Here is a 27,457-nt window from a genome sequence, read left to right on the forward strand (position 1 = left end):
TCTCATTGACTGATGCCCAATGGCAAATCTCAGTAAAGGGTAGAAATAATGGGACTGGTGGCTCCTGCACAATGTGGGAAAGGATTTCTCTTTCTCTCCACTCCAAAGGAAGAGTTTTTGGTGGTGGTGCAACTTAGACTGCAGCAACTACCGAAGCTCTTCAATAGCATAGGCCTCCACTTTCGCAAAGCTGGCTGAAAATCAGTGTGAGACACCCCAGTTAGAGATGTAGAGGACTGAACACGTGTCTTATGCACAATGTCAGGCAATCAATTGCTCTCTGTCAGCCCACATTTCGAAGATAAGGTCTGATTTACATCATGACACACAACAAACAGGCAAATGGATTCAATCACTCTTCATGAAGAATCAGTTTGAATAATAAATTGCAAAAAATGTTCTACCTAATAGTAAAGAATTGTTAGACAATTGTTGAATGTGATCCTGTGATTGGGCAGCACTGGCTGAAAATCCTGAATATACCAACAGCTATACCTTATCTATACAAGAGACAATTGAGATTGTAAATTGGCTCATTTATTATTGCATTCATATGCAGGGTTCCATTCTATGAAATCAAAAGGAATGTATCCAAGTCTTGCACTTTTTATGAATTACTTGATTGACTGGGGATCTTATAATTCCATATTCCTTTCTATGTGGTGTCTCTCAGCCAATCAGCATTGACTTAATAGCCATCAGCAGCATTTTCACCTGTAGTATAGTTATTTTGATTTTTTTTCACAGTTGGCATTCTTGTGTTTGTTCTGATGTGTGCAAGATGAAGACCTTTAGCGACATGTCTTGTATTTGAACAATAGACATAAAATTGCTTAGGGATAAACCATATGCCAGTAAAGAGAAATGTTATTTAAAAAGGCTGGGTTTTTCTCACAAATAATTTATACTTCTTTGAAAGCTATTTGATGAGCATTAACTCTTGATCAATTGGAAGCATTTTTTTTAAAGAATCTCTCCAGTGTGGATACAGGCCATTTGGCCCAACATGTCCACACTGACCCTCCGACAAGTAACCCACCAGACCCATTTCCCTAACCTATATTTACCCCTGACTTATGCACTTAACACTATGGTTAGCTTGGTCAATTCACATCTTTGGACTGTGGGAGGAAACCAGAGCACCCAGAGGAAACCCACGCAGGCACTGGGAGAATGTGCAAACTCCACACAGACAATTGCCCGAAGTGGGAATCGAACCTGGGTCAGTGCTGACCACTGAGTCACCGTGCCACCTCCTGGACTTCTGCCTCAGAGTCCTAAAGTTCCAGGTTCAGGTTTCACATCAGGACCTGAGCACTAAACTTGATGATGTATTTCTGAAGGAGTGCTGGGAAGTTGGTTAAGATCAAAGAATCATGCACTACAGAAGAGTCCATCAAGACTGCACCACTAAATGTACGCTAGTGCCCATAGCCTTGAATGTTATGACACTTCTAGTGCGTATTCAAGTACTTTTAAATGGTTGTGAGGTTTCCCTGGCTCTACTAACCTCCTGGGCAGTGCATTCCAAATTCTCATCACCCTCTGGATGAAACTCCTTTTGCTCAATTCCCCTTTAAACATCCTACTTTTTTACTTTAAAATTGTGGTCCCTTGTTACTGACCCTTCTATGAGCTGGAGCTGCTATTTTCTGTCCATGCTGTCTGTGTCCCTCATAATCTTTTACATCTCAGTCAACCCAAGCTGATCAGAGCTAATTTGCTCTACCTCAGGTAATAGTCAAGATTAGAGTGGTGCTGGAAAAGCACAGCAGCTCAGGCAGCATTCGAGAAGCAGGAAAATCGATGCTTTGGGCAAAAGCCCTTCATCAGGAATGAGGTCATTCCCGATGAATGGCTTTTGCCCGAAACGTCGATTTTCCTGCTTCTTGGATGCTGCCTGACCTGCTGTGCTTTTCCAGCACCACTCTAACCTTGACTCTAATCTCCAGCATCTGCAGTACCCACTTCTGCCTTATTGATTTCTACCTCAAGTAATATCCTGGTGAATCTCCTCTGCACCTCCTCCATTGCATTCACATCCTTCCTACAGTGGAGTGGCTGTGAGTAATGCTCTAAAAATGCAAACTTGCATCTTCTTTCTGAAATAGCTTTTTTGAGCTCTTTTTAGATTTAAAAGTACAGTGAAGCATGAATGGAATGCATTGATTTGTAGCACTGTTTGAAAAACATAACGGCAAATTAGAAAATTGTTGCTTGATTTCCCAGTAAAATAGATTTAAAATAAAACACTTGAGACCATAACTCACTTTTGCTTGTTGTTAGACATGTAGCGTAAATTATGACATGGCAATGTTGCAAATTCTGGATCAGATCTGTTTATCTTAGTTGAGGCCTATTCTGGAATGATCCTTTCCTTGGAGGTGAGAGTGATGGAGCCTGTAAGCCTTTTGATCCCTCACATTTTAATAATGAATTACTCTAACTGCTTCTTTCCTAATCTGGTGTCAAATTCTCACACATACATAGAGTGTAGCCATAAACTAATGACTGATATATAAATTGACAAATTAGATTAAGGCAACTCTAGTCTCTGAAAATTGATCATTGTTTCAACAACTGAGCCTCTCTCTCTCCAAACCCAACTTCTCCACTATCTTTACAAAGGAAAGAGTGATAATCTTCCAGAATTTATTGAACCAAGATATTACAATTATTCTTGCAGTTGTTGCTTTCAGATCTCTGACTGTGACCCAGGCCAATGTCTACTCTGTATTGCCATTCAACTGCTCCCAGATTTCCCCTCCAAGTTCCAAGACCCCTTGTTGGGTCTTCTCTCTCACTTGACTTCTTTAATTGCTGTTAGCATCATAAATAGAGCTCTTCAGCACCATTTTAGTTCAGTATTATTAATTAAATTGACTCCATTCTGTTTAGAATGGCAGAAATGCCATGAAATTCTCTGATCTGAGAGAATCATAGAATCCCTATATTGTGGAAGCAGGCCATTCAGCCCATCGAGTCCACGGCAACCCTCCGAAGAGCATCCCACCCAGACCCACCCACCTCCCCACCCTATCCTTGTAACCCTGCATTTCTCATGGTTAGTCCACCTAGCCTGCAAATTCCTGGACACTATGGGCAATTTAGCATGGCCAATCCACCTAAGCTGCACATCCTTGGACTGTAAGAGGAAACTGGAGCATCTGTGGAGAAGCTGTAACTATAGACATGAGGGGCAAATAAATAGGAGAATGGATTTTTTGTGATCTCATATTACAAGGCTGACCACAATTTCCTGATACCTCCTAGTAGTATAGAAGCTTTGGCTTCACAAAACTCACTCTTTTATATCCATATCTGATCCTGAAAAGACTGTGTGAGTACCTATAACATGCCACGATGGAAATAGAGGGACATTATGAAACCAGTTCACATGTTGAAGTGAATGAGATGGCCACAATTCAGGGGAAGCTACATAAATACCCAAAGGAGAAAGGAATAAAAAGCTATCCTGATTGCAATAAGTGAGGTAGAGTGAGAGGAGGCTTGTGTGGAACATAAGTATTGACATAGATCAGATGGGCTGAATGGCATGTTTCTTTTTTGCAAATTCTATGTGATTGTGGAAAGTAAAACCAAAGTTTACTAGCAGAAATGATTTTGTAAGGTTGAGATTAAGTCAGTAATTTAATAGTTTATAGTTTTGAGCTATGGTTAGACCACACCTATCAACCTGAACAGCCAATTTCATCCTAGTCTGATCTTGCCATTTTAGCACTTAAGTTGTCTGCAATAGGGAAACTAGGTGAAAGCCAGAGAGTGGTGGGAATGTGGATTTTGCTACTTCATTTAATTTAATTAGATTTATTATTGTCATATGTACGTAGGTACAGTGAAAAGTTTTGTTTTGCATGCAGTTACAGGCAGACCATACCATACAAAGTGCCTTAGGGTAATAGAACAGAGTGAGGAAGACAATGTTACGGCTGCAGAGAAGGTGCACAAAGAGCGAGGTCAACATTAAATTTGAAATTTTGGAAGTCCATTCAGAAGTCTAGTAACACCGGGGAAGAAAGTGTTCTTGAATCTGTGGACCTGTGTATTTAAGCTTTTGTATCTTCCGTCTGATGGAAGAGGTTGAAAATGATTATTACTGGGATGGGACAGGTCTTTGATTATGTTAGCTGTTTTTCCGAGTCAATGAAAAGTATAGATGGAGTTAGTGGAAGGCAGATTGACTCTTGTGATGGACTGGGCTGTGTTCACAACTCTCTGTAATTTCTTACGCTCCTGGGCAGAGCAGTTGCCATACCAAGCTGTGATGCATCCAGGTAGAAAACTTTCTAAGGTGAATCTATAAAAAATTGCTAAGAGTCTTAGGCACATCTCAGTGATGCATTTAAGAAGAAGCTCGATAAGCCCATGAGGAAGAAAGTAACTGAAGGATATATTGACATAGTTAAATGTAGAAGGGTGGAAGGAGACTAGTGGATCATAAATATTAGCATGGACTAAGTTTCTGTACTGTAGGAAATTTTCAATACTATTTATTGCAAATTATTATATCCAATCAAACAAAAATGGTGGCTCAGTTGTTAGCACTGCTGTCTCACAGCACCAGGGACTGGGTTTGATTCCAGCCTCGGATGACTGTCTGTGTGGAGTTTGCACATTCCCCCTGTGTCTGCGTGGGTTTCATCTGGCTGCTCTGGTTTCTTCCCACCGTCCAAAGATGTACAGGTCAGGTGAATTGGCCATGCATTGCTCATAGTGTAGGTTAGGTTCATTGGTCAGTGGTAAATACAGGGTAGGGGAATGGGTCTGGGTGGGTTACTCTTTGGAGGGTTGGTGTAGACTTGTTGGACTGAAGGGGCTGTTTCCACACTGTAGGGATTCTATATTCTAAACCTCAAAGCAGGTGGTGCAATCCTATTGCCGAAACAGAGTGTATGGGTGGAGTAGAGGGGCCCTTATGTTGGAATGGGTTGAGACAATGCCATTAGGTTCAAGTCTCACCTGCTCCAGAAATGTATCATAACATGTCTGATCATGCTGGTTAAGAACCTATAGGTAGAACATAGAACATAGAACAGTACAGCACAGAACAGGCCCTTCAGCACACGATATTGTGCCGACCACTGATCCTCATGTGTGCACCCTTAAATCTCTGTGACCATATGCATGTCCAGGAGTCTCTTAAATGTCCCCAATGACCCTGTCTCCACAACTGCTGCTGGCAACACATTCCATGCTCTCACAACTCTCTGTGTAAAACACCCGCCTCTGACATCCCGTCTATACTTTCCTCCAACCAGCTTAAAACTATGACCCCTCGTGTTAGTCATTTCTGCCCTGGGAAATAGTCTCTGGCTATCGACTCTATCTATGCCTCTCACTATCTTGTATACCTCAATTGGTCCCCTCTTCTCCTCCTTTTCTCCAATGAAAAAAGTCCGAGCTCAGTCAACCTCTCCTCATAAGATAAGCCCTCCAGTCCATGCAGCCTCCTGGTAAACCTCCTCTGAACCCGCTCCAAAGCATTCACATCTTTCTTATAATAGGGCGACCAGAACTGGACGCAGTATTCCAAGTGCGGTCTAACCAAAGTTTTATAGAGCTGCAACAAGATCTCACGACTCTTAAACTCAATCCCCCTGTTAATGAAAGCCAAAACACCATATGCTTTCTTAACAACCCTGTCCACTTGGGTGGCCATTTTAAGGGATCTATGTACCTGCACCCCAAGATCCCTCTGTTCCTCCACACTGCCAAAAATCCTATCCTTAATCCTGTACTCAGCTTTCAAATTTGACCTTCCAAAATGCATCACCTCGCATTTATCCAGGTTGAACTCCATCTGCCACCTCTCAGCCCATCTCTGCATCCTGTCAATGCCCCGCTGCAACCTATAACAGCCGTCTATATTGTCAACGACACCTCCAACTTTTGTGTCATCTGCAAACTTGCTGACCCATCCTCCAATCCCCTCATCCAAGAGGCCCAAGGACAGAGCCCTGTGGAACACCACTCACCACAGACTTCCAGGCAGAATATTTTCCTTCTACTACCACTTGCTGTCTTCAATTGGCCAGCCAATTCTGTATCCAGACAGCTATGTTCCCTTGTATCCCATTCCTCCTAACCTTCTGAATGAGCCTACCATGGGGAACCTTATCAAATGCCTTGTTGAAGTCCATATACACCACATCCACAGCTAGACCCTCATCTACTTTTCTAGTCACATCCTCAAAGAACTCTATAAGGTTTGTGAGGCATGACCTGCCCCTCACAAAGCCATGTTGACTGCATTTAATCAATCCATGCTCTTCCAGATGGTCATAAATTCTATCCCTTAGAATCCTTTCTAACACCTTGCAGATGACAGACGTGAGACTTACTGGTCTGTAATTGCCGGGGATTTCCCTATTTCCTTTCTTGAAGAGAGGAATTACATTTGCCTCTCTCCAGTCCTCAGGTACGACTCCAGTGGAGAGCGAGGATGATAAGATCTTCACAAGTGGTGAAGCAATTGCATTTCTCATTTCCCAAAGTAGCCGAGGACAAATCTTGTCCGGGCCTGGCGACTTGTCAATCTTAATGTTTGACAAAATTTTCAGCACATCAGCTTCCTCTATCTCTATCCATTTCAGCATGCACACCTGCTCTTCAAAGGTTTCATTCACTACAAAGTTTGTTTCTTTTGTAAAGACAGAAGCAAAAAACTCATTTAGAGCTTCCCTTGCCTCCTCAGACTCCACACACAAATTCCCTATGCTATCCTTGATCGGGCCTACTCTTTCTTTGACCATTCTCTTATTCCTCACATAAGTGTAAAATGCCTTTGTGTTCTCCCTAATCGGTTCTGCCAAGCCTTTCTTGTGCCCCCTCCTGGCACTCCTCAGACCATTTTTAAGCTCCTTCCTCGCCTGCCTGTAATCCTGTAGAGCTGAGCTTGACCCTAGCTTCCTCCACCTTATGTAAGCTACCTTTTTCCTTTTGACAAGAAGCTCCACCGCTCTCGTCATCCAAGGTTCCTTTATCTTACTACTTCTTGCCTGTCTCAGAGGGACATATTTATTCATCACTTGCAACAACTGTTCCTTAAACAGTCTCCACATGTCTATAGTGCCTTTACCATGGAACAATTGCTCCCAAATCCATGCTTCCTAACTCATGTCTAATCGCATCATAATTTCCTCTTCCCCAATTAAATATCCTCCCATTTTGCCTAATCCTCCCCTTCTCCATAGCTATGTAGAATGTGAGGCAGTTGTGGTCACTATCACCAAAATGCTCTCCTACCACCAGATCTGATACCTGCCCCGGCTCGTTTCCGAGCACTAAGTCTAGAATGGCCTCTCCCCTCGTCAGCCTGTCAACGTACTGAGTTAGACTAAAAGAACAATTGAACTAAATTTAACTCAGTTAAACTAACAGACTGAACCAGTTGATACCAGCGGGTATTAAAACCCAGCAGACTTACACTGACCACTATCAGGAGTGCTCATGGTGCACCTATAGTATATTTATTTCCAGGCTAATAAGGTTTGAGTTCGGATTCCAGCTGCCTTAGAGGTATGTCTCAATAGGATGATTTAAAAATTGTTTAACAGTAGCCATTTTCTGATCATAATCATATTAAATGAGCCAGCAAGGTTTATATTAGTATTGGGAACATGGTCACTGCTTTTGCTTTAATTAGTTCATTTCTTCATTTCCTAAGTAAAACACAATGGAATATCCTTTACAACAAAACACAGGTTTGAAAGGAAATAAGAGTAATGTTGTGACCTTAGTTGATGAGTGCTCCTGATTTGTTGACAGTGATGTGCTAATCTCTCGGATTGTTTCTAAATGCATGGAGACATTGCCCTGTGCATTACTATTCTGAAGGTGACCTCTTGAATCTGCTTCAGTTTACGAAGCTGTGATGACCAGGTCAAACCATCTGCGTAGAAATACAATTGACATTTAATTGAAAATGTAGTAATCATCATAGTGATATTAGAAATTTTGCAGCCAAATCTTTTGCGCAGCAAGATCTCAAGGAACAATTTGAATGGGCAAGATAGTCTGATTTTGTGTTGTTGATCAGGACATCAGGGAATCGTCCCTTAATCTTCATGACTTCATTTCAACCTAAGGGTAATGTTGTGACCTTAGTTGAATTGGTGCTCCTGATTTGTATTGACATTTAAAATTATAATGCGTCTCTTTGTCGATGATTTACATCCTATTTATGCATTAATTATTCAAACCTGAAGGAAAAACAGTTAACAAAAAAAAAGCAAGTTGGCTCAGTGGTTAGCATTGCTGCCTCACAGTGCTAGGGACCCAGGTTTAATTCCAGCCTTGGGGCGACTTTCCGTGTGGAGTTTGCAATTCTCTCTGTGTCTGTGTGGGTTTCCTCTGACTGCTTAGGTTTCCTTCCATAATCAAAAGATTAGGTGAATTGGCACACTAAATTGCCCGTAGTGTCCAAGGAAGTGTAGGTGAGGTGCGCTAGTCAGGGGTAAATGTAGAGTAATAGGGTAGGAGAATGGGTCTGGGTGGGTTACTCGGAGGGTCGGTGTGGACTTGTTGGGTCAAGTGACCTGTTTCCACACTGTAGGGGTTCTATGATTCTGTGAAATGTAGCTTTGGTTGGACTTGAGCTCTGTTCTGCACTATTCAAAACAAGTCAGATTAGTATGCACCATTCACCAGCTTTACTGTTAGTATCTATAAAACCGTTTCTTTCCATTCCTTCTTCAGGGCCACATATCGTGGTGTAAGTACACTAAGTAGTTAAAGAAAAGGATCAACCAATTCTAGCATTTTGTATGTCTGAAGACCTATATACCAGTAATCTATTTCCATTGAAACAAAAGAGGGGAAATTCATAACCAGAGTGCATATATCTGAACTGTCTTTTTTAGATTCTTTCAGAACAATTGGTGCCATTAGTAACCAGATTAATAAATTAGTCTTTATCGTGCTCTCATCTCTGAATCCTAAGGTGCCAGGTTTAAGTTCCACTACAGGGAATGAACACAAGTATAGTGCTGACACTCCAGTGTGGTATTGAGAGAGAGCACACTGCACAGTTAGAGATACAGGCATGGATTTTTAAAGGAGACAATCATTGATTCAATGATTAGCTGCCTCGAGAATGAAAATCCAGCCCATTGCCTTTTGAGATGTTAAAATGAATTCATAAGGGATGATTCCCTGATGTACTGTTCAGTACTTATCTCTGATCAACAGCACAAAATCAGATTATCTTGCCCATATTATATTGCTCTTAGTGATCTTGCTTTGCAAAAGATTTGGCTGCAACATTTCCAATATCATTATGATGATTACTACATTACCAAACTATTACATTGGATTTAAAGTGAGCATAAAAAAAAAACACTCTTCCAATCTCTGTGATTTATTGAGACAAGTGCGGATGGATATTGCTGAGAAAAGCTTCAAGAGATCAATAGTGTGGAGGGGGCTGAAGAAGCAGAAACAGTTAGTTACAGGTCCTTATCATGTAGAAATACAGGTAGTTAGAATACCCAACATCATGATTACCAGACGGGAAACGTTTACCTAATTAATCAAGGATGAAATCAAACCTAAGGTCAAAAGGAACAAGAAGGTGCACCAACTTAATGCACCCAACTGTCCTTTGATATAGTTAGGCTAAGTTGTGCATGTTGGTATGGTTTTGGTTCTTGATACTACTGGTCAAGTCAGACCCCAGAATTAAGCCTTGCTAGATAGGTCATATTTATTTTGTTTACATAGAAATATAGAAAACTGGAGCAGGAGTTGTCCATTCTGCCCTTTAAACCTGTTCCACCTTTCAATACAAGCATGGCTGACCATCTATTCCATCTACTGCTTTCTTCCATTACCCTCATTCATTTCATTAATAGAATGATTAACCACTGAGACTTACTCTTATAAGGCTGGAAATATTTCTTTAGCAATAGAACAGAAGTTTGATACAAAAGAACAAATGAAAACAAAAATAAATTTATTATAGAAGTAAGGTTCAAAACACAAAGCAAAGTTTGACCTGTTTCCAGACACTTCCTGTTACTGATACTCAAGTATAGTGAAATTTATATCCAATATCAATTCTTTAGGATTTTACTGATGATGGTGTTTGTTGGCCATGAAGAACAGAGACAATTGGATGAGTCCTTTCTAAATTTACCAACACAAACTTTTCTATTAATCTGAGAGCCTGAACTTCCTTAGTTCTAATCATCTGCTGATTTGTATCCAAATGCTCTTGGTTTGGATGTTTCAAAACCCATGCTTCTGCTGAGATAACTTATTCTCTGAATCTTTCTTCTAGGAGAGAAATTATACTGACTTCTAAACTCAAGTTTGATATTTTCTAACTGATCATTTTAATGCACATTTTAGATTCTTCTGAATTGAAAACAAAGCTATTAAATACTCACCCTACCTGTCATAAACACTACAGTAGAAACATCTTTGCAATTACACCAAAAGACCTGCAGCCTAACAAAAACTGGATTAGGTCACTGCTCTAGGAGAACATTTTGAGCCTTTTTTTTATTAAAGAAGAAAAATGTTTACAAAAATAACCAAAATCCATATGACACTATATTGATATCCAAACGCTTTTCATCACAATGTGTATTTACTGAATTATCTCTGTTGGTAGCACAGTCCCCAGACATTGAGCTAAAGTTTTTACCCCGCTAATAGTAAAACCCAGATGGCAGTATAAACCAGGAATTGGACCTGGGAATGAGCAGATCTGTCTGGTTCACTGTATGCTAGATGACAACTTACCAATAGAGATCTTGAGGAACCTGGAAGGACCAACCTTTCAAAATGAGCCTGCTATGAATGTGAATTAACTTAAATGGAAATAACTGCGAAGTCAATTACAAAGATTAGCACTGTACATTTTTATGGAATTCTTTGACCAAAGAAATTGCTTTCTGAAACAAAAAATCTGTCAGCCTTTTAAACTTGTTTTGAACTGGAAATACCTATTCTCATTCTGTTTACCGCTGACATTTAATAATCTGACTTCACCAACTCCCTTTTATGTGAACGATGCAATTTGCAGAAAATGTTCTGACAAGGAGGTTAAGGGACAGATTAGTATTGAGGATGAATGAGTAAAATATAAAATATATCATGGATTTCAGTGAAAGGTTTGGATATGACAGTTAATAAGAAATGAAAAATTACAATATTTCACTTACGTTCAGCTTCCAGAGTGTTAAGACATCGTTGTTTCAAGAAATCAAGTTTTATTAATCACTTTAAACTAAAAAAATTTTTAGAAGCTTAAAACAATTTTTAGAAATGAAGAGAAATGCTGCCAAGTCTAAAATTTGGGAATGTTTCACAAACCATTTGTTAGGCTTAAACTTAAAAGGGTCATTAACCTTTTAGTAGTGAATATCTAAAATTATTGTTAACAAATACAGCTTGAGTTAACTGTGTGCATGCTATTGCTGGAAAGCTTTAGTTTCTGTAGTCCCACAGTTTAGGTGCTTTCTCTCCTGTGCCCCATGAAGAATCCCCCAAACCCTGCACCATCTGGTTTATAGCACTCATGCCCATACGTCAGTGTAAATTCTACTGCACAAGTTGCTGGGAAATACGTTAAACAATCTGGGGTTCGACATTTTGGGCGGCACGGTGGCACAGTGGTTAGCATTGCTGCCTCACAGCGCCAGAGACCCGGGTTCAATTCCCGTCTCAGGCGACTCTCTGTGTGGAGTTTGCACATTCTCCCCGTGTCTGCGTGGGTTTCCTCCGGGTGCTCCGGTTTCCTCCCACAGTCCAAAGATGTGCAGGTCAGGTGAATTGGCCATGCAAAATTGCCCATAGTGTTAGGTAAGGGGTAAATGTAGGGGTATGGGTGGGTTGCGCTTCGGCGGGGCGGTGTGGACTTGTTGGGCCGAAGGGCCTGTTTCCACACTATAAGTAATCTAATCTAAAAATTTGAATATTTCCTTTCTATTGGGAGCTAAATGTCTCATAATTGCTTGCTGTTTCCCTCAAGTTCCCTCAGCTTTCTTTTATGTGAGGAGTTATTAAAAATCCTATCTTCAAACAAAAGATGATTATAATGGACAAACATAATTCTTTTATATGCCATTTTAACATCTGCCAATTAATCAATGTCACAGCTAAAGGATTATAGAGTTCATCTGTTTAAGTAATTGCTGGCTAATATTCTAAATACCTAACATTGCACAATAGAGCTACATTCATATTCTTTGATGTTCTCCATCAAAACTTTCAACATTTCAAGATTATCAACTAATCTACTTTACCCACATCTTTGTAAGTTTACTATCTTAATCTATATTTTGGTCAATATCCTTTATGGCAAATTTGGAGAGAGCAATAGAGTTAATGTTTCAGGTCTAGTGATAATGTTGCGGGATTGATAAGCAACCCTTGTGTTTGATTGCTGTGTCTTTCTATAGGTTTTAATGTAGTTAGATTTGCAATTAAAAATATTGTTTATTCACTCATGCAGTGTAGGTATTGCTGGCTGACTAGAATTTTTTGCCCCTCTTTAGTTACTATTGAGAAGGTGGTGGTGAGCTGCCTTCTTGAACTGTTGTAATCTTTCTGCTGTAGATAGACCCACATTTTCCTGACGGAAGGAATTCCAGGATCTTGACCCAGCAACAGTGAAGAAACAGCAATATATTTCCAGGACAAGATGGTGTGTGACTTGGAGGGGAACTTGTAATTTGTAGTGTTGCTTTGTATCTGCTGCCCTTGTCCTTCTGGATGAAAGTGATTAGGGTTTGGAAAGTGCTGTCTAAAGATCTTGGGTGAATTTCTGCAGTGCATCGCATAAATTGTATATACTGCTGCTACTGAGCGTTGGTGCAGTATTCCATCAGTCTCCTAACTTATTCCTTGCAGATTGTAGACAGGTTTTTGGGAGTCAGGAGGCGAGTTACTTGCTGCAGTAGTCCTAGCCTCTGCCGTTCTCTTATAGCCTCTGTATTTATATGACAAGCCCAGTTGAGCTTCTGGACAATGGGACCCCCTGTATGTTGATTATAGTGGATTCTGTTTCAGCAACACCATGAATGTCAAGGTGGTTAGATTGACCCTTATTGGAGATGGTCATGGACTGGCATTTGTGTGTCACTTCTCAGCCCAAACGCAGATATTGTCCAGATCTCGTCGCATTTGAATATAGACTGCTCCAGTATCTGAGGAGTCATGAATGGTGCTGAACATTGTGCAATCATTGGCGAACACCCCCCACTTCTGACCTTCTGATGGAGGGAAGGTGATGGAGCAGCTTAAGATGGTTGGGCTGAGGACATACAATTGAGGAACCCCTGCAGAGATGTCCTGAAGCTGAGATGACTGACTTCCAACAACCACAACCATCTTCCTATATGCCAGGTATGACTTCAATCAGGAGAGGGTTTGTCCTTGATATCTATTGATTCCAGTTTTGCCAGGGCTCCTTGATGCCACAGTTGATCAAATGTGATTTTGATATCAACAGCTGTCACTCTCACCTCACCTCTGGAATTCAGCTCTTTTGTCCATGTTTGAACTAAGGTCGTAATGAGGTTTGGAGCTGAATGGCCCTGGAGGAACACAAACTGGATGTCATTGAGCTTATTATTGCTGAGCAGGTATTGCTTGATAGCACTGTTGATGACAACTTCCATCTGATGATCGAGAGTAGACTGATGGGGCGGTAATTGGCCAGGTTGGATGTGTCCTACTTACAGGACATAAATGGGAATTTTTGTTGGGTAGATGCCAGTGTTGTAACTGTACTGGAAGAGTTTGGGGTGAGGCAAGTTCTGGAGCAGACACTTTCAGTATGATTGTTGTCAGGGCCCATTGCCTTTGCAGTTTCAAGTGGCTCCCACCACTTCTTTATATCACATGAAGTGATTAAATTGACTGAAGACTGGTATCTTTCATGTTGGGGACCAGTGGAGGAGGCTGAAATAGATCATTGACTTGGCACTACTCACTGATTAATGCATTAACTATGTTTTCATTTGGCAGGGAGATGAATCAAGTGTCTTAGAGCAATATAATTGAAGTAATTATAAACACTTTCTTGATATGTAATGATAACAAATGTGACAAACAAACATGCCTTTCATAGTCTGAGATTATCTTGAATCATTTCACAGACAAGTAAGACTTTTAAAATGGAATTACTGTTATATTATTATATCCTGAGAGTGCCATATTTCCCTGTGTAATTCAGTCATGTGCTGTCAAATAATGTATCATTCCACGAGCTACATGGGGATTTGAATGAAATACATTCAATGAAGCCTCAGCGTTTTGAATCTTTGTTTTGGAGTGTGGAAAACACAAGGCACACCAGTCACAGATATTTTGTAGACAAACTCATTAATGGATTTGCATTCAGCAAGGATTCACATTGTGAAAAATGACAAAATAACATTTTGTTGAAAAGTAACCTTTGGCTGCAATGCCAAAACAGCCTGGCCCTAATTTTCTTCAAAGTTCCATGGGATATTTTACATTGTACCTGAGCAGGCTGATGGAACTTCAATTTATTTTTTCATCCATAACGCAGCGTCCACTTGAGTGGCTGCAGACATTTTTTTACTCCAGACTTTGGAGCGTGACCTACACCCACAGATTCAAAATCAGAAGTGAGCTAATTTGCTGAACCACTTACTTTGCAGAGTTAATTCACTCATTCATTTTGGAAAGATATGGATAAGAAAATTTATCCTCAGAATAATCACTTGAATTCTTCACATACTAACTACTAGAGCTCATCGAGACCCTACTAAGTGCAAGTTATCTGTCCTTAATAGATAAACAAGTTTAAATAATCAAATATGTGATAAATGCTTAGAATAATTAGGGATTATTTTCTCCCACAACCTCCCTCTCCCACCATCTCACCATGCCATGCTAGGTCAGTTTCTAATGCTATATGTGCCTGTGGTTTATTCCAGCATCTACATTTTTCAGAACTTTGTTAAAATCCTGGTGCTCACAAGCTGAACCTTGCTGCCCTGATTTTGTGGAACCAGAGATGGGGGCACAACATGAAGAGAGCTAGTAAAGTGAGCACAGATGGAAGTAAGTACTTCTAAAGAGGAATTTGGCACAAAAAGGAGAGAAGATGTTACATATGCTGCCCACTATAAGCTATAAAGTATAATGAACTAAGCAAGTCTAACAATATTAGCACACGGAGACTGTACTAGCACAGGGAGACATTGCCAACATTAACTTAGTGTTGTGGCAAATTCTTCAACAGGAATGCATTTAAACTAAATTGAACATCAAAGGGCCCAATTATGGTACTGCAGAGACAGTTTGTAAATTGACAAGGAGTAGAAATGGGCAACAATTTGTAACTCAGGAAGAAAAATTTTAACCGAGCTTTTCAAACAATCTGGAAGCTGAAATGAAATTATTCCAACAAAGATACAGACATGAAGGATTGACTTCACGATTATGTTAGAATAAAGAAACAACTGAAGCAGTCTGACTGCGCAATTGAAGTAGTTTGTTCAAATTTAAATGACTGCCCTGACCATTCAGCTCTTGTAGTGAAGTTGTTAACAGGACTTACAATATAACAACAATGGGAGAGCAAATTACTGCGCTTGCATCAGAGCTGGATGCTAGGGTCATCTAGACTCTAAGGGTTAGCTTGCTGTCTCTCCATGGATGCTGCCTGTTTCGCTATGATTTGTAGCATTTTTTGATTTCCATATAACAACAATGGGTAAAAACAATAACTGCAGATGCTGGAAACCAGATTCTAGATTGGTGGTGCTGGAAGAGCACAGCAGTTCAGGCAGCATCCAAAGAGCTTCGAAATCGACGTTTCGGGCAAAAGCCCTTCATCAGGAATAAAGGTAGTGAGCCTGAAGCATGGAGAGATAAGCTAGAGGAGGGTGGGGGTGGGGAGAAAGTAGCATAGAGTACAATGGGTGAGTGGGGGAGGGGATGAAGGTGATAGGTCAGGGAGGAGAGGGTGGAGTGGATAGGTGGAAAAGGAGATAGGCAGGTAGGACAAGTCCGGACAAGTCATGGGGACAGTGCTGAGCTGGAAGTTTCGAACTAGGGTGAGGTGGGGGAAGGGGAAATGAGGAAACTGTTGAAGTCCACATTGATGCCCTGGGGTTGAAGTGTTCTGAGGCGGAAGATGAGGCGTTCTTCCTCCAGGCGTCTGGTGGTGAGGGAGTGGCGGTGAAGGAGGCCCAGGACCTCCATGTCCTCGGCAGAGTGGGAGGGGGAGTTGAAGTGTTGGGCCACGGAGCGGTGTGTTTGATTGGTGCGGGTGTCCCGGAGATGTTCCCTAAAGCGCTCTGCTAGGAGGCGCCCAGTCTCCCCAATGTAGAGGAGACCGCATCGGGAGCAACGGATAAAATAAATGATATTAGTGGATGTGCAAGTAAAACTTTGATGGATGTGGAAGGCTCCTTTAGGGCCTTTCTCCCTACCCCCACCCTCCTCTAGTTTATCTCTCCACGCTTCAGGCTCACTGCCTTTATTCCTGATGAAGGGCTTTTGCGCAAAATGTTGATTTTGAAGCTCTTTGGATGCTGCCTGAACTGCTGTGCTCTTCTAGCACCATTAATCCAGAATATAACAACAATGGTTCCATTGTGTCTGGATCTCTCATTCCTCCCCAACCCTTCGAAAGGTTAATCTCAAAACTGCTACAGAAAATAAAATCCATTCAGCAACCTGATGATGTAGATAAACTTGAGATTCTCCCCATGATAATACTAATATATGTTAATTGACTATTCATTAACCCAAGGATATGGAATTTAAACAAGATTTAAGAAGTTTCAATCAAAAAGGAGAGGATTTGTCAATCAGTGTTAAGTGTGTGATATATGATAAAAAAACACATTTTGAGACAGGGTTGGAGAGAACATTGTGTCAGGATTACTGTGGGTAAGGTGGATCCACAAAGAAGGTGAGCTGTGTACAGCACAGACTCTCCTACTGCTTGGCGTTAAACTCACGTATAATGCAACATCGACAAGTTGGGGAGTGGATGGTTAGGTAGCAGGTGAGAGGCTCAATGTGGAGAAGTGTGAGGTGATTTTTCCAGTGGGAAGAGCATGGAAAGGCAAAGTATATTAAACAATATCAATCAAAAGTCGATGCAGTAACAGAGAGACCTGGGGACATAGGTGCATTTTAGCCATTCAAAATGGTAGGACATGTTGAGAGAGTGTTATTAAAATATACAGTGTCCAAGGGTTTTTTAAACTGGGGTATAGAGTAAAGAACAGTAAGAACGTTATGTTGAACACATGTATAGGGCATTAGTTTGGCCTGACGTAGAGTGTTGCATCCAGTTCTGGGAGCCACTCATCTGGGTGATGCGAGAGTATTGGAGAGAGTGCATTAGAAATTCACAGGACTTTCAGTTATAAAATTAGAAATATAGAATGTGGGGCTGATCTCTTTGAAGAAGAGAAGGCAAAGAGGAGATCATGAGCAGTCTGAACGGAGTAAATGGGGAGGAGATGTTCCCACTCGTGAGAAGTTTAAGAACAAGAGAGTATAGATGCAAAGTAATTAGAGAAAGAAAGAAAGGTGGTCTGAGAAGAACACAGTGAGTAATTAGGGTTTGGAATGTAATGTGTCAGAGTATGGTGGAGGTTACGGGGAGAAGGCAGAAGAATGATACCAGGGGAATTGCCGATTTGGAGGTCGAACACAGACACAAATGGTCTCCTTCTGTGCTGTAACAATTCTGTATCGTTGTGATCGAACAGGCACTTTAGAATACAGAGAGAATGCTGCACTAACAGAGGAGCTATGACTGGCATTTATAAAACTAAGACTCTGTTGAGTGAATTTAGTGGAGTCCAGAGGAAGGTATCTTGGCCAACATTTATCTTCAAACAGCCTGCTCACTTATTTCATTGCTATTTGTGAATGCATGCTATGTGCAGTTTGGCTGTTGGATTTTGTACATTACAACCGCATCTCAAAACAGAAATGGTGGTGGAGTTCAGCAAGTCTTATTGACTGTTTCTCTCTTCTAACATGCTGCCAGACCCTCCCCCCTACACATTCTGTTATTATTTCAGACCTTTAGCCATTGTAATATTTCTCTTTTATTTACATGGATATAACTTACTGTTTGGATATCCTGACAATGCGAAAGGTATAATTAAATATAAGCTCTTTCTTTATGTGATACTCTGCAACAAGAGATAACCTAACTATCTCACCTTGGCTTTCAAAGACATTACCACTGCTGAATTTCCCAATAACTACAATCTAAGGGGTTACTGTCAACCAGAAACTGTACTGAATCAGTTATATACCAGTTATAGTTATCACTACAGCTCAGAACTCTGTGGCAAATAAATCAGCTCCTGACTCCTTGATCAGGACCGAACTGTGTTTATGACTATGTTTATATAAGAAGATATTTTTAATGAATAAAGTATATATTGAAATTTTAAAAAATCTCTATTGGTCTTCCAGAACAAGGAGTTGACCTTGACTGACACATTCCAAGGTCCAGGACTACATGTTGAGGGATGCACTAAAACTTGAGGCAACTGCAGCCGAGGTGCAGTGGGGAAAGACTGCCATCTGAGGTCCTTCTGCCGAAGTAAAATTGGGATCTGTTACCGGACCCACCAAGTGCCTTAAATGCATGTAAACATAGCCTGGTTAAGTAGGAGGTGCCTTTGGTTTGTTTGGATAGAGTCAAAATCCAATATTTGTTTGCTTCCTTCATATGCTACTCTACAGAACCTAGATGCATTTGACTTATGATTATGTATGTATATAAAGATATTTTTTTATGAATTAAGTATATCTTGAATTTTAAAAAATGCCTTCTGACTCCCTGATAGACAAGCAGAAGGCTGGAAGAACACAGCAAGCCAGGCAGCATCAGGATGTGGAGAAGTCAATGTTTCAGGTGTAACCCTTTTTCAGGCTTGGAGAAGTCATTTTACACAGATGATTATTACAAAATGAAATGACGCCCCAGAAACAATGATGGATGCAGAATTCATCTTAACTTTTAAAGGGGAAGTGGATCAACATTTGAAAAATAACAATAATGAAAAGTATTGGGAAAGAGCATTAAAAACAAATGGAGAATTCTTGAGGAGAGTGGGAAAAGTGGTCTCTGCATAGAATTTTAGAATCATACAGTACAGCAGAGGCTATTGAGACTGTACCACCAAGAAACTCACTACCACCTGCACTTTCCTGTACCAGGCTCGCTTTGCTGCACAATTCTGAGGTACTGAAATATCGACAGGTGCAAAGGTGAAAAAAAAGGTAGAACCTGATTTTACTGAGCCAATGCAAAATATTATGGGTGCTGGTGATTTGAGGAAGAAGAGCCATATTGGTCTTAAAACATTAATTTCTGTTTCTCGCACTCCATAGGTGTTGCCAGACCTGCTGAGTTACTCCAGCATTTTCTGTTTTTTCTCTCAATTGTACAGAGTCTGAGCTTTCTGCTTTCCAATTTTGTTTTGGTGACGGGTGGACCGTGGGTGTGGGTTGTCATACAAACAAGGGGCAGGAGTAAATGAATTAGCCCCTCGAGTCTGCTCCTCTGTTCAACGAGGTCATGGCTTATTTGATTGTAACCTCAAATTTACATATCCATAGTTCTACCCTGCAGTGATTATAACAAGGTCAGGCAAGTGGACCTCATAGAATATGAGTTCCTTGATTGGGGCTGTTAACCTGGTCCAATGAGAGAGTCCTGGCTAATAGATATAAACAGAAATGTCAGAGATTCTGTAACTCGAGTCTGAGGGAATTGGACCAATGTCAAGGCGTAAATAAGAGGTGATTTGGTGATGGGATACGAATGTTTGTGGAATGATTTCATACCCAAATTATTCACTCTCTTGCTTAGCAAGAATCTATCCACCTATGCTTTAAAAATATTCAAGGTCTCTGTTTCCACTGCCTTTTCAAGAAGCAAATTCTAAAGACTCACAATCCTCTGAGATTGAAAGAAGAAAAAAAAATCACTTTTATCTCTGTTTGAAATGGTCCACCTCTGATTTTTAAGCAGCGGATCAATTTTCACCCGGCTCCAAGGGATGCATTCCTTGGGCAGGTTGGAATTGCATCCTCCATGATGAAACATAGCAGGAATGCTTTTCTAGCTGAGTCCTGATGAGGCTCGTTAACGGGCATTGATATATCTCTCCCAAGCTTGCTCTGTTGTGATTTACTTTGAGGGTCTTCTTTCTGTCACTCAGTGGCACAACAGCACTTTGAGGTTCTGTTGGCCGTTTGGAGTCAGTACCACTGAACCAGTTGTGCAGGTGAAATAAGGTGCTGCCCTTCTTATGCGGTTATACTCATGGTCTTTGTCCCAATAATAAGATGGCAGGTTGCCTTCTACATTGCCTTCATGTGGACTGTCAGGATTGTCTGGTCCCGAAAGTAAAATGCTAAAAAGCAGCTATGCTTTTGTCTGCAGGACAGTTTGTAATTCTTGCAGTGCATTTTATACAGCGCATCAACTTTAAGAGTGGGAATTTTATCATGTGAATTCCTTTGCAACGTAATTTACAGTTAAATTTATTTCCTTCTCACATCTTCCCCTTTCCAGATGCCACATCATCCCCAGATGCATCTGCTTTTTTTCAGCTGATAATCACTTTATTTTTCAGCCTGTGCGTTTTAGTGAGATTATTCCAAAGATAATGGTGACCACGAGCAGGAAATGAACTGTCAGATAGTAAGATTTGAGTGAAAGGGAAATGAAACTCGTGCAAGACAATGGAATTGCGAAACATCATTAAAAATAAAAGCAAATATGCTTTCATCTCACTTCAGTAGCTCATTTTAACCTAGCTCTGCAAAGAGAGACTTCTGAGTTTCATGGTGCTTGCACTGAACTAAATTCACAGGCAAGGGAAGTGCTATTTTTGATGCGCTGTGACATATTTTGATGTGACTCGTGACAATGTTTTAAAATGCGTGCAAAAGCTCGGCATGTAAAGACTGTACCATCCAGCCCCACACTCTCATCTATTAACCCTTCATCTCCTGAGTCTATGGAAGATGGCAGAAAGTAAGACCAAGATCAAAGCACCTGCAAGATCAGTTAACGAAAAAAAGGGCTACTTTGTGGCAAAAGCACGGTATGCTGTGACCTTAGGCTCTTTCCAAATTAATGGACAATTTGCCTTGCACTACTACTCACCTCATCAAGACCAAAAGAATTTCAGCTTCCCCCACACCTTCCCATTGAAACTAATTGTTATACCAGCAATTACAGGATTTACGTTCTTTGAATTAATCACCCTAAGGTCATTTAGGGCTGGTAACTGATGCCACAAGGATGCTGTTAGGCACTAAGTTTATAATCTAACTTGCACACTACCTGTACAAGCAGCTCTGGACTCTCTCAATCACAGGCAGCAATTTGTTTCAAAGTTTCTTTTATGCCAACACTGACACTTGTAACTCCTAGCTGTTCTACTATGCAACAAATGGTAAAAGGTAAAACTAGACAGTTTTTTTTGTCTAGCAACTCCTGTTTTCCAAATATCATCGAATTATAAGAAATATGAACATGAGTAGGCCATTTGGCCCATCAAAACTGTCCTGCCATTCAATAAGATCACGACTGATGTAATTGTGGCCTGAGCTTCAATTTCCTGCCTATCTTCTATAATCTTTGAGTCCTTTGGCAATAAACTGTTTACTTTAACTTTGATTATATTCAATGCCCCAGCCTCTCTGGGGAAGAACATTCCAAGACTGAAGACCCTCTGACAGCAGTATTTTCTTCTCCTCTCCAATCTGAATCAGAGACTGGTTATTTTTGTGCTGTGGTCTCTAGTTCTAGATTTCCTGATGGAAGAAATGTTCCCCCCTAGCATCTAACCAGCCAAACTCCCCCAGAATCTTATATGCTTCTATAAGATTATATCTCATTCTTCTAATTGCCAATGAGTATAGGCTCAACCAATCTTCCCTCAAAACAACACCTTTATCCCAGCAACCAGGCTAGTGACCCCTCTCTGAGCTGCCTCCAGTGTAAGTAGAAACATCCTGAAGTAAGGGAGCCAAACCTGTACACAGTCATCCAGGTTCGATATCATCAATTTATTGTATAGTTGTAGCAAAGCTTTGGCACTCATACACTCCATTCTCCTTGTGATAAAGGCCAAAGTACCATTTGTTATTCTAATTACTTGCGACACATGCATATTAACATGCAGTTTATTTACCACACACATAACATCTGCACTGCAGTACCTTGCGACCTCTTTCCATTTAAATAATATTCTGTTTTAGAACAAAGAACATAGAATATAGAAAAGTGCAGCCCACGAAGTTGTGCCGAGGATTATTCCTAATTTAAAATAAAATAACCTAACCTACACACCCCTCAATTCACTGCTGTCCATGTGCATGTCCAGCAGTCGCTTAAATGTCCCTAATGTCTCTGCTTGCACCACCACCACTGGCAATGCATTCCATGCATTCACAACTCTCTGCATGAAGAACCTACCTCTGACATCTCCTCCATACCTTCCTCCTAATATCTTAAAACTATGACCCCTCATGCCAGTCAATCCTGCCCTGGGGAAAAGTCTCTGGCTATTGACTCTATCTATTCCTCTCATTATCTTGTATACCTCGATCAGGTCACCTGTCTTCCTCCTTCTCTCCAGTGAAAAAGTCCGAGCTTAGTCAACCTCTCTTCATAAGACATGCCCTCCAGTCCAGGCAGCATCCTAGATTCCTGAAGAAGGGCTGATGCCCGAAACGTTGATTCTCCTGTTCCTTGGATGCTGCCTGACCTGCTGCGCTTTTCCAGCAACACATTTTCAGCATCCTGGTAAACTTCTTTGCACCCTCTTCAAAGCTCCATACCTTTCCTATAGTAGGGCGACCAGAACTGGACACAATATTCTAAGTATAGTCCCACCAGGGTCTTGTAGAGCTGCAGCAAAACCTCGTGGCTCTTAAACTCGATCTCTCTGTTAATGAAAGCCAAAATACCATATGTTTTCTTAACAACCCAATCCTTCTGGGTGGCAACTTTGAGGGATCTATGAACTTGAACACCAAGATTCCTCTGTTCCTCCACACTGCCAAGAATCCTGTCTTTAATCCTATATTCAGCAATTCAAGTTCGACCTTCCAAAATGCATCACTTTATCTAGGTTGAACTCCATCTGCCATTTCTCAGCCTAGCTCTGCATCCTGTCTATGTCGCTCTGCAACCTGCAATAGCCCTCGATACTATCAACTGCACCTCCAACCTTTTTGTCATCGGCAGATTTACTAACCCACCCCTTAACCTCCTCATCCAAGTCATTTATAAAAACTACAAAGAGCATAGGCCCAAGAACAGAGCCCTGTGGGACACCACTCACCACTGACCTCCAGGCAGAATAATTCCCATATTCATCCTGTCAAACTTGTGTATTCCCACAATTTTTTTTTCTTACATGGGATGTTATTATTGCTGGTAAGGCCAATGTTCATGAACCATGCCTTGAACTGATTGGCTTTCCAGGCCATTTCAGAGGGAAATTATGAGTCAATCATATTTGGAGGCATTCGTAGATCAGACTGGGTAAGGATAGTCAATTCTTTGCCTTGGGACTTTGTAAATCAAATGGGTTTTTATGAAAATCAGCAATGGCTTCCATTAGACCAGCTTTATTTATTATGATATATTAATTTATTAAATTCAAATTTCACCATCTGCCATAGTCTGAGTCAAACTCATACCCCCAGAGCATTGGGACTCTATTACTATTCCAGTTACAAAATCGGCATGTCATTTTCAAATATATGCTATTTTTCAAATACTTGCCCATTTACATTAACTGTATCTTTTCTCATCTTCCTGACAGGGTGCTTTTCCCTGTCTTTGCATCATGAACGAATTTAACTAGCATGGTCAGTCCCTTCATCCATGTCATTATTGTAAATCATAATCTTTGAGGCCCCAGACCTGATCTCTGCTCTATTCGACTAGTTGCAGTCTGAAAATTATTCATTTATTCCAATTCTCATTCTGTTTCTTGTTAATTAGCTAAACCTTTATCCATGCAAATACACTATCAACCATAAAATTTTTGTTCACTTAATCTGAATGCCCCCTTGCAACTTTCTTATCCTGTATATGTTACAACGTCCATTTAATTTACTGGTAGAATGATCTGTAAAAGAGATAGTTAAATAACATAAGTGATATTAACAGAAGATAATGAATTGGAGGGCATAGGTTTAGAGTGAGAGGGGAAAGAGAGAAAAGAGACCTAAGAGGCAACTTTTTCATGCAGAGGGTAGTGTATGTATGGAATGAGTTGCCAGAGGAAGTGGTGGAGGCTGATACAATTACAACATTTAAAAGACTTGTACATGTGTACATAAATATGAATGATTTGGAGGGATATGGGCCAAGTGCTGGCAAATGGAACTAGATTGGTTTCGGGTATCTGGTTAGCATGGATGAGTTGGACCGAGGGGTCTGTTTCCATGTTGTACTTCTCTTTGACTTCATGTCATCGCAGACACCATGAACAATCTTGCACAACCCCTTTTTAGTGGCAACTTACGGAATGCTCAACTCTTCCCTTCACTACCACACCCTTCACCCCAACTTCAGCTTCAGCATAAATACTACCTTCTTCTGATGAAGAGTCATGGAACTTGAAACATCAACTCTGCTTTCTTCCCATAGCTGCTGCCAGACCTGCTGAGTTCCTCCAACAATTTTGGCTTTTGGTTCAGATCTCCAGATCTCCTATTGGTTTTCCCAGTACACTGTCTGTAATGATCACGTTGTTTCAAGTTCCTCCCTTCTTTCCTGATCATGGTGATAATGTCAGATCAATACTTGAGGGCTCAGAAGTAATGAACATTCAGCACTTCCTCACTCAGATTATCTGAAGGACAAATATAATAAATTCAAAAACTAATTGGGTTATAACATCTTACTTGCCTGATTGTTTCTTCTAATTTGTCTTATCTTTCTTTTCCACTGTAGATCAATGCTCTATCTTCCCCACTCCTCCTGATTGTTGTTTCTGTCAGTCCCATTGTTTCCTTCCCTGTCCACTGTTTCATTGACTAAAGAGAGTGATCACTGAATATGACCATCATAAAATCTCAGACACAACATTGTTATATTGTTGTCAACTCACATTTCTAGTAACCAGCAGTGTACTACCTGGAGGGTAAAGCAAAAAGTACAAAGTCATGCCATTCATCGCCAAAAGAGAGATTTGAGAATTCCGAGAGAAACTTGAGTGGTTGAAAATGGCCAGTTACTCACCTTCCTGGAGGCTCTGCCATTACTTGGTCTTAGCTCTTGTGGTAGGCGTCCCCATAGAATTTCTGGGGCCTGTAGCTGTTTGCACGTTCTTTATATAACAATGTTTCAAAACCTGTGCCTTTTTGGAAATCAAAGCTAGTCTTTGGAGATGTGAGGGAGAACTGAGGGAGAAAGAAAAGAAAGAGAAAAGAAGTGAAGGAGGAAAGATGGAGAGTAAGAGAGCTTGAAAGCACGTAAAAGTATGCATTTCAGTAAAAAATAATAGTGGAATAGCAGGAGAAGGAAGAACTGAGTCCATCTATAATAGAGTGAAATTTGTTTGTGAAAGAAATAGGGGCAATTAAGTGTATATAAAATGCAGTACATCGATGGAAGTGAGGAAAGAAATTGAGTCTGAATAGCATTGTGTGTGTGTGTGGGGGGGGGGGGGGGGGGGGTTGCTGTGTGTGTGTGGCTCTGTGTGTGAGTGTGTGGCTGAGTGTGTGGCTGTGTGTGTGTGTGGCTCTGTGTGTGTGTGTGGCTCGTGTGTGTGTGTGGCTCTGTGTGGATGTGGCTCTGTGTGTGTGTGGCTGTGTGTGTGTGGCTGTGTGTGTATATGTGGCTCTGTGTGTGTGTGTGTAAATAGCCAAGCAAAATTATAAACAATTTTTCTTAATAAGGACTTCTGAGTGTATGATGCAGACAGTACAGACTCTCTGGCTTGATTTTGCAATATCCATATTATTCTAACAATTGCATTTTAAAAAGACAAATATACTGAAGAAATGCTTGTGTGGTTTAAGAGGCATCGTAAAACAAACACAAGCACTTTTAGGATGAGAGACAAGTACATTTGCCATAATGGGAACTCAAAGTAAATAACATATTGCAATGAAACATCTGTTTTATCGTCTTATGTATCCAAGTATGTGTGACATTCTGAAGGAGGAAATCCTGATTATCTTCTTTTAAATTTAAAGTTTCTATTGTTCCCAATGGTCAACATTAAAGTTTTTTTTTCTGTTTGTTACAATCATTGCTCCTACTTCTTCTCTATGAATGTTATTCAATACAGGAGTCAGCAAATTGTGGTTCTCATCTGCATTTTTCAAAATTGTTCACTTGGATTGCTTTATTATAAGAAAAGTTGAAAAAGCACGAAGTAAAGTCTATCTTTATCATAAGGATAAGAGACTAATCTTACAACTTGCTCTTGCGTATACTGGGGATATGAAGAAAAAATAATAAGTTGATGAATGATACTTAAGAGATGGGTTTACCTCAATTACAATTTATCTTCAAATGCTACTTAAATTCATTCCATGTATTTTATTGATTAAACATGCAAATTGTGCTTTCTACCAGTAGATCTTATCAATTTACAATGTTTATAAAGGCTGCACTTTTGTCTTGCAGCTTCTGATAGTTTTTATTTGAGATAGTTTAAAGAAATGTTCTTCAGTTACAGATGGTTTCTGACTCCTGTCCTAGGACCTCCCACTCCTCTAAAATCATCATAAAGGATAAGAACATTCTCAACTTCCTCTTCTATAGCATTATTTGTCTTCTCTGCTGTTTTGACAACTGATGCTAAGGAACTCATGTGCTCCTTCACTTCTAAACTTAAAACATTGACTGGTCTCCTCTCTAGCTCTGTACTCTACTTGAACCTCAGCCTCCACTCGCTGACTCTTGTCTCCTCCATTTACTCTTACCAAAACCTAATTTCTGGCAGATGAAATTTAATTTAGATAAATGTGAGGTGCTGCAGTTTGGTAGCACAAATCAGGGCCGAATCTACACACTTAATGTTAAGGCCTAGGGGAGTGTTGCCGAACAAAGAGAGCTTGGGGGTGCAGGTTCATAGTTCCTTAAAAGTGGAGTTGCAGCTAGATAGGATAGTGAAGAATGTGTTTGGCACCCTTGCCTTTATTAGTCAGTGCATTGACTATAGGAATTGGGAGGTCATGTTGCAGACATTGGTTAGGCCACTTTTGGAATACTGAGTTCAGTTCTAGTCTCTCTGCTACGGGAAAGATGTTGTGAAACTTGAAAGGGTTCAGAAAAGATTTACAAGGATATTTTCAGGGTTGGAGGGTTTGAGCCATAGGGAGAGGATGAATAGGTTGGGGTTATTTTCCCTGAAGCATTGGAGGCTGAGGGGGTGACTTTATGGAAGTTTATAAAATCATGAGGGGCATGGATAGGGTG

General features: G+C 40.6%; 1 protein-coding gene across 2 annotated transcripts in view; it reads right to left on the reverse strand.

Annotated features, from left to right (window-relative positions):
- The window catches only part of gpr20 (G protein-coupled receptor 20), a 38,798-nt gene that overhangs the window by 9,524 nt on the left and 1,817 nt on the right, over nucleotides 1–27,457 (reverse strand). The window contains exon 1 of one of the 2 annotated variants that reach the window (XM_072569935.1): nucleotides 25,268–25,321. The exons of the other annotated variant lie outside the window; for it this stretch is intronic. Within the exon in view, the coding sequence (XP_072426036.1) occupies nucleotides 25,268–25,287 (20 nt within the window). The 5' untranslated portion in view covers nucleotides 25,288–25,321. Of the gene's footprint in view, nucleotides 1–25,267; nucleotides 25,322–27,457 lie in introns of those variants that run through there. 2 annotated transcript variants of the gene reach the window in all.

Source organism: Chiloscyllium punctatum, chromosome 5, assembly GCF_047496795.1.
Source record: "Chiloscyllium punctatum isolate Juve2018m chromosome 5, sChiPun1.3, whole genome shotgun sequence".
Classification (NCBI taxonomy): domain Eukaryota; kingdom Metazoa; phylum Chordata; class Chondrichthyes; order Orectolobiformes; family Hemiscylliidae; genus Chiloscyllium; species Chiloscyllium punctatum.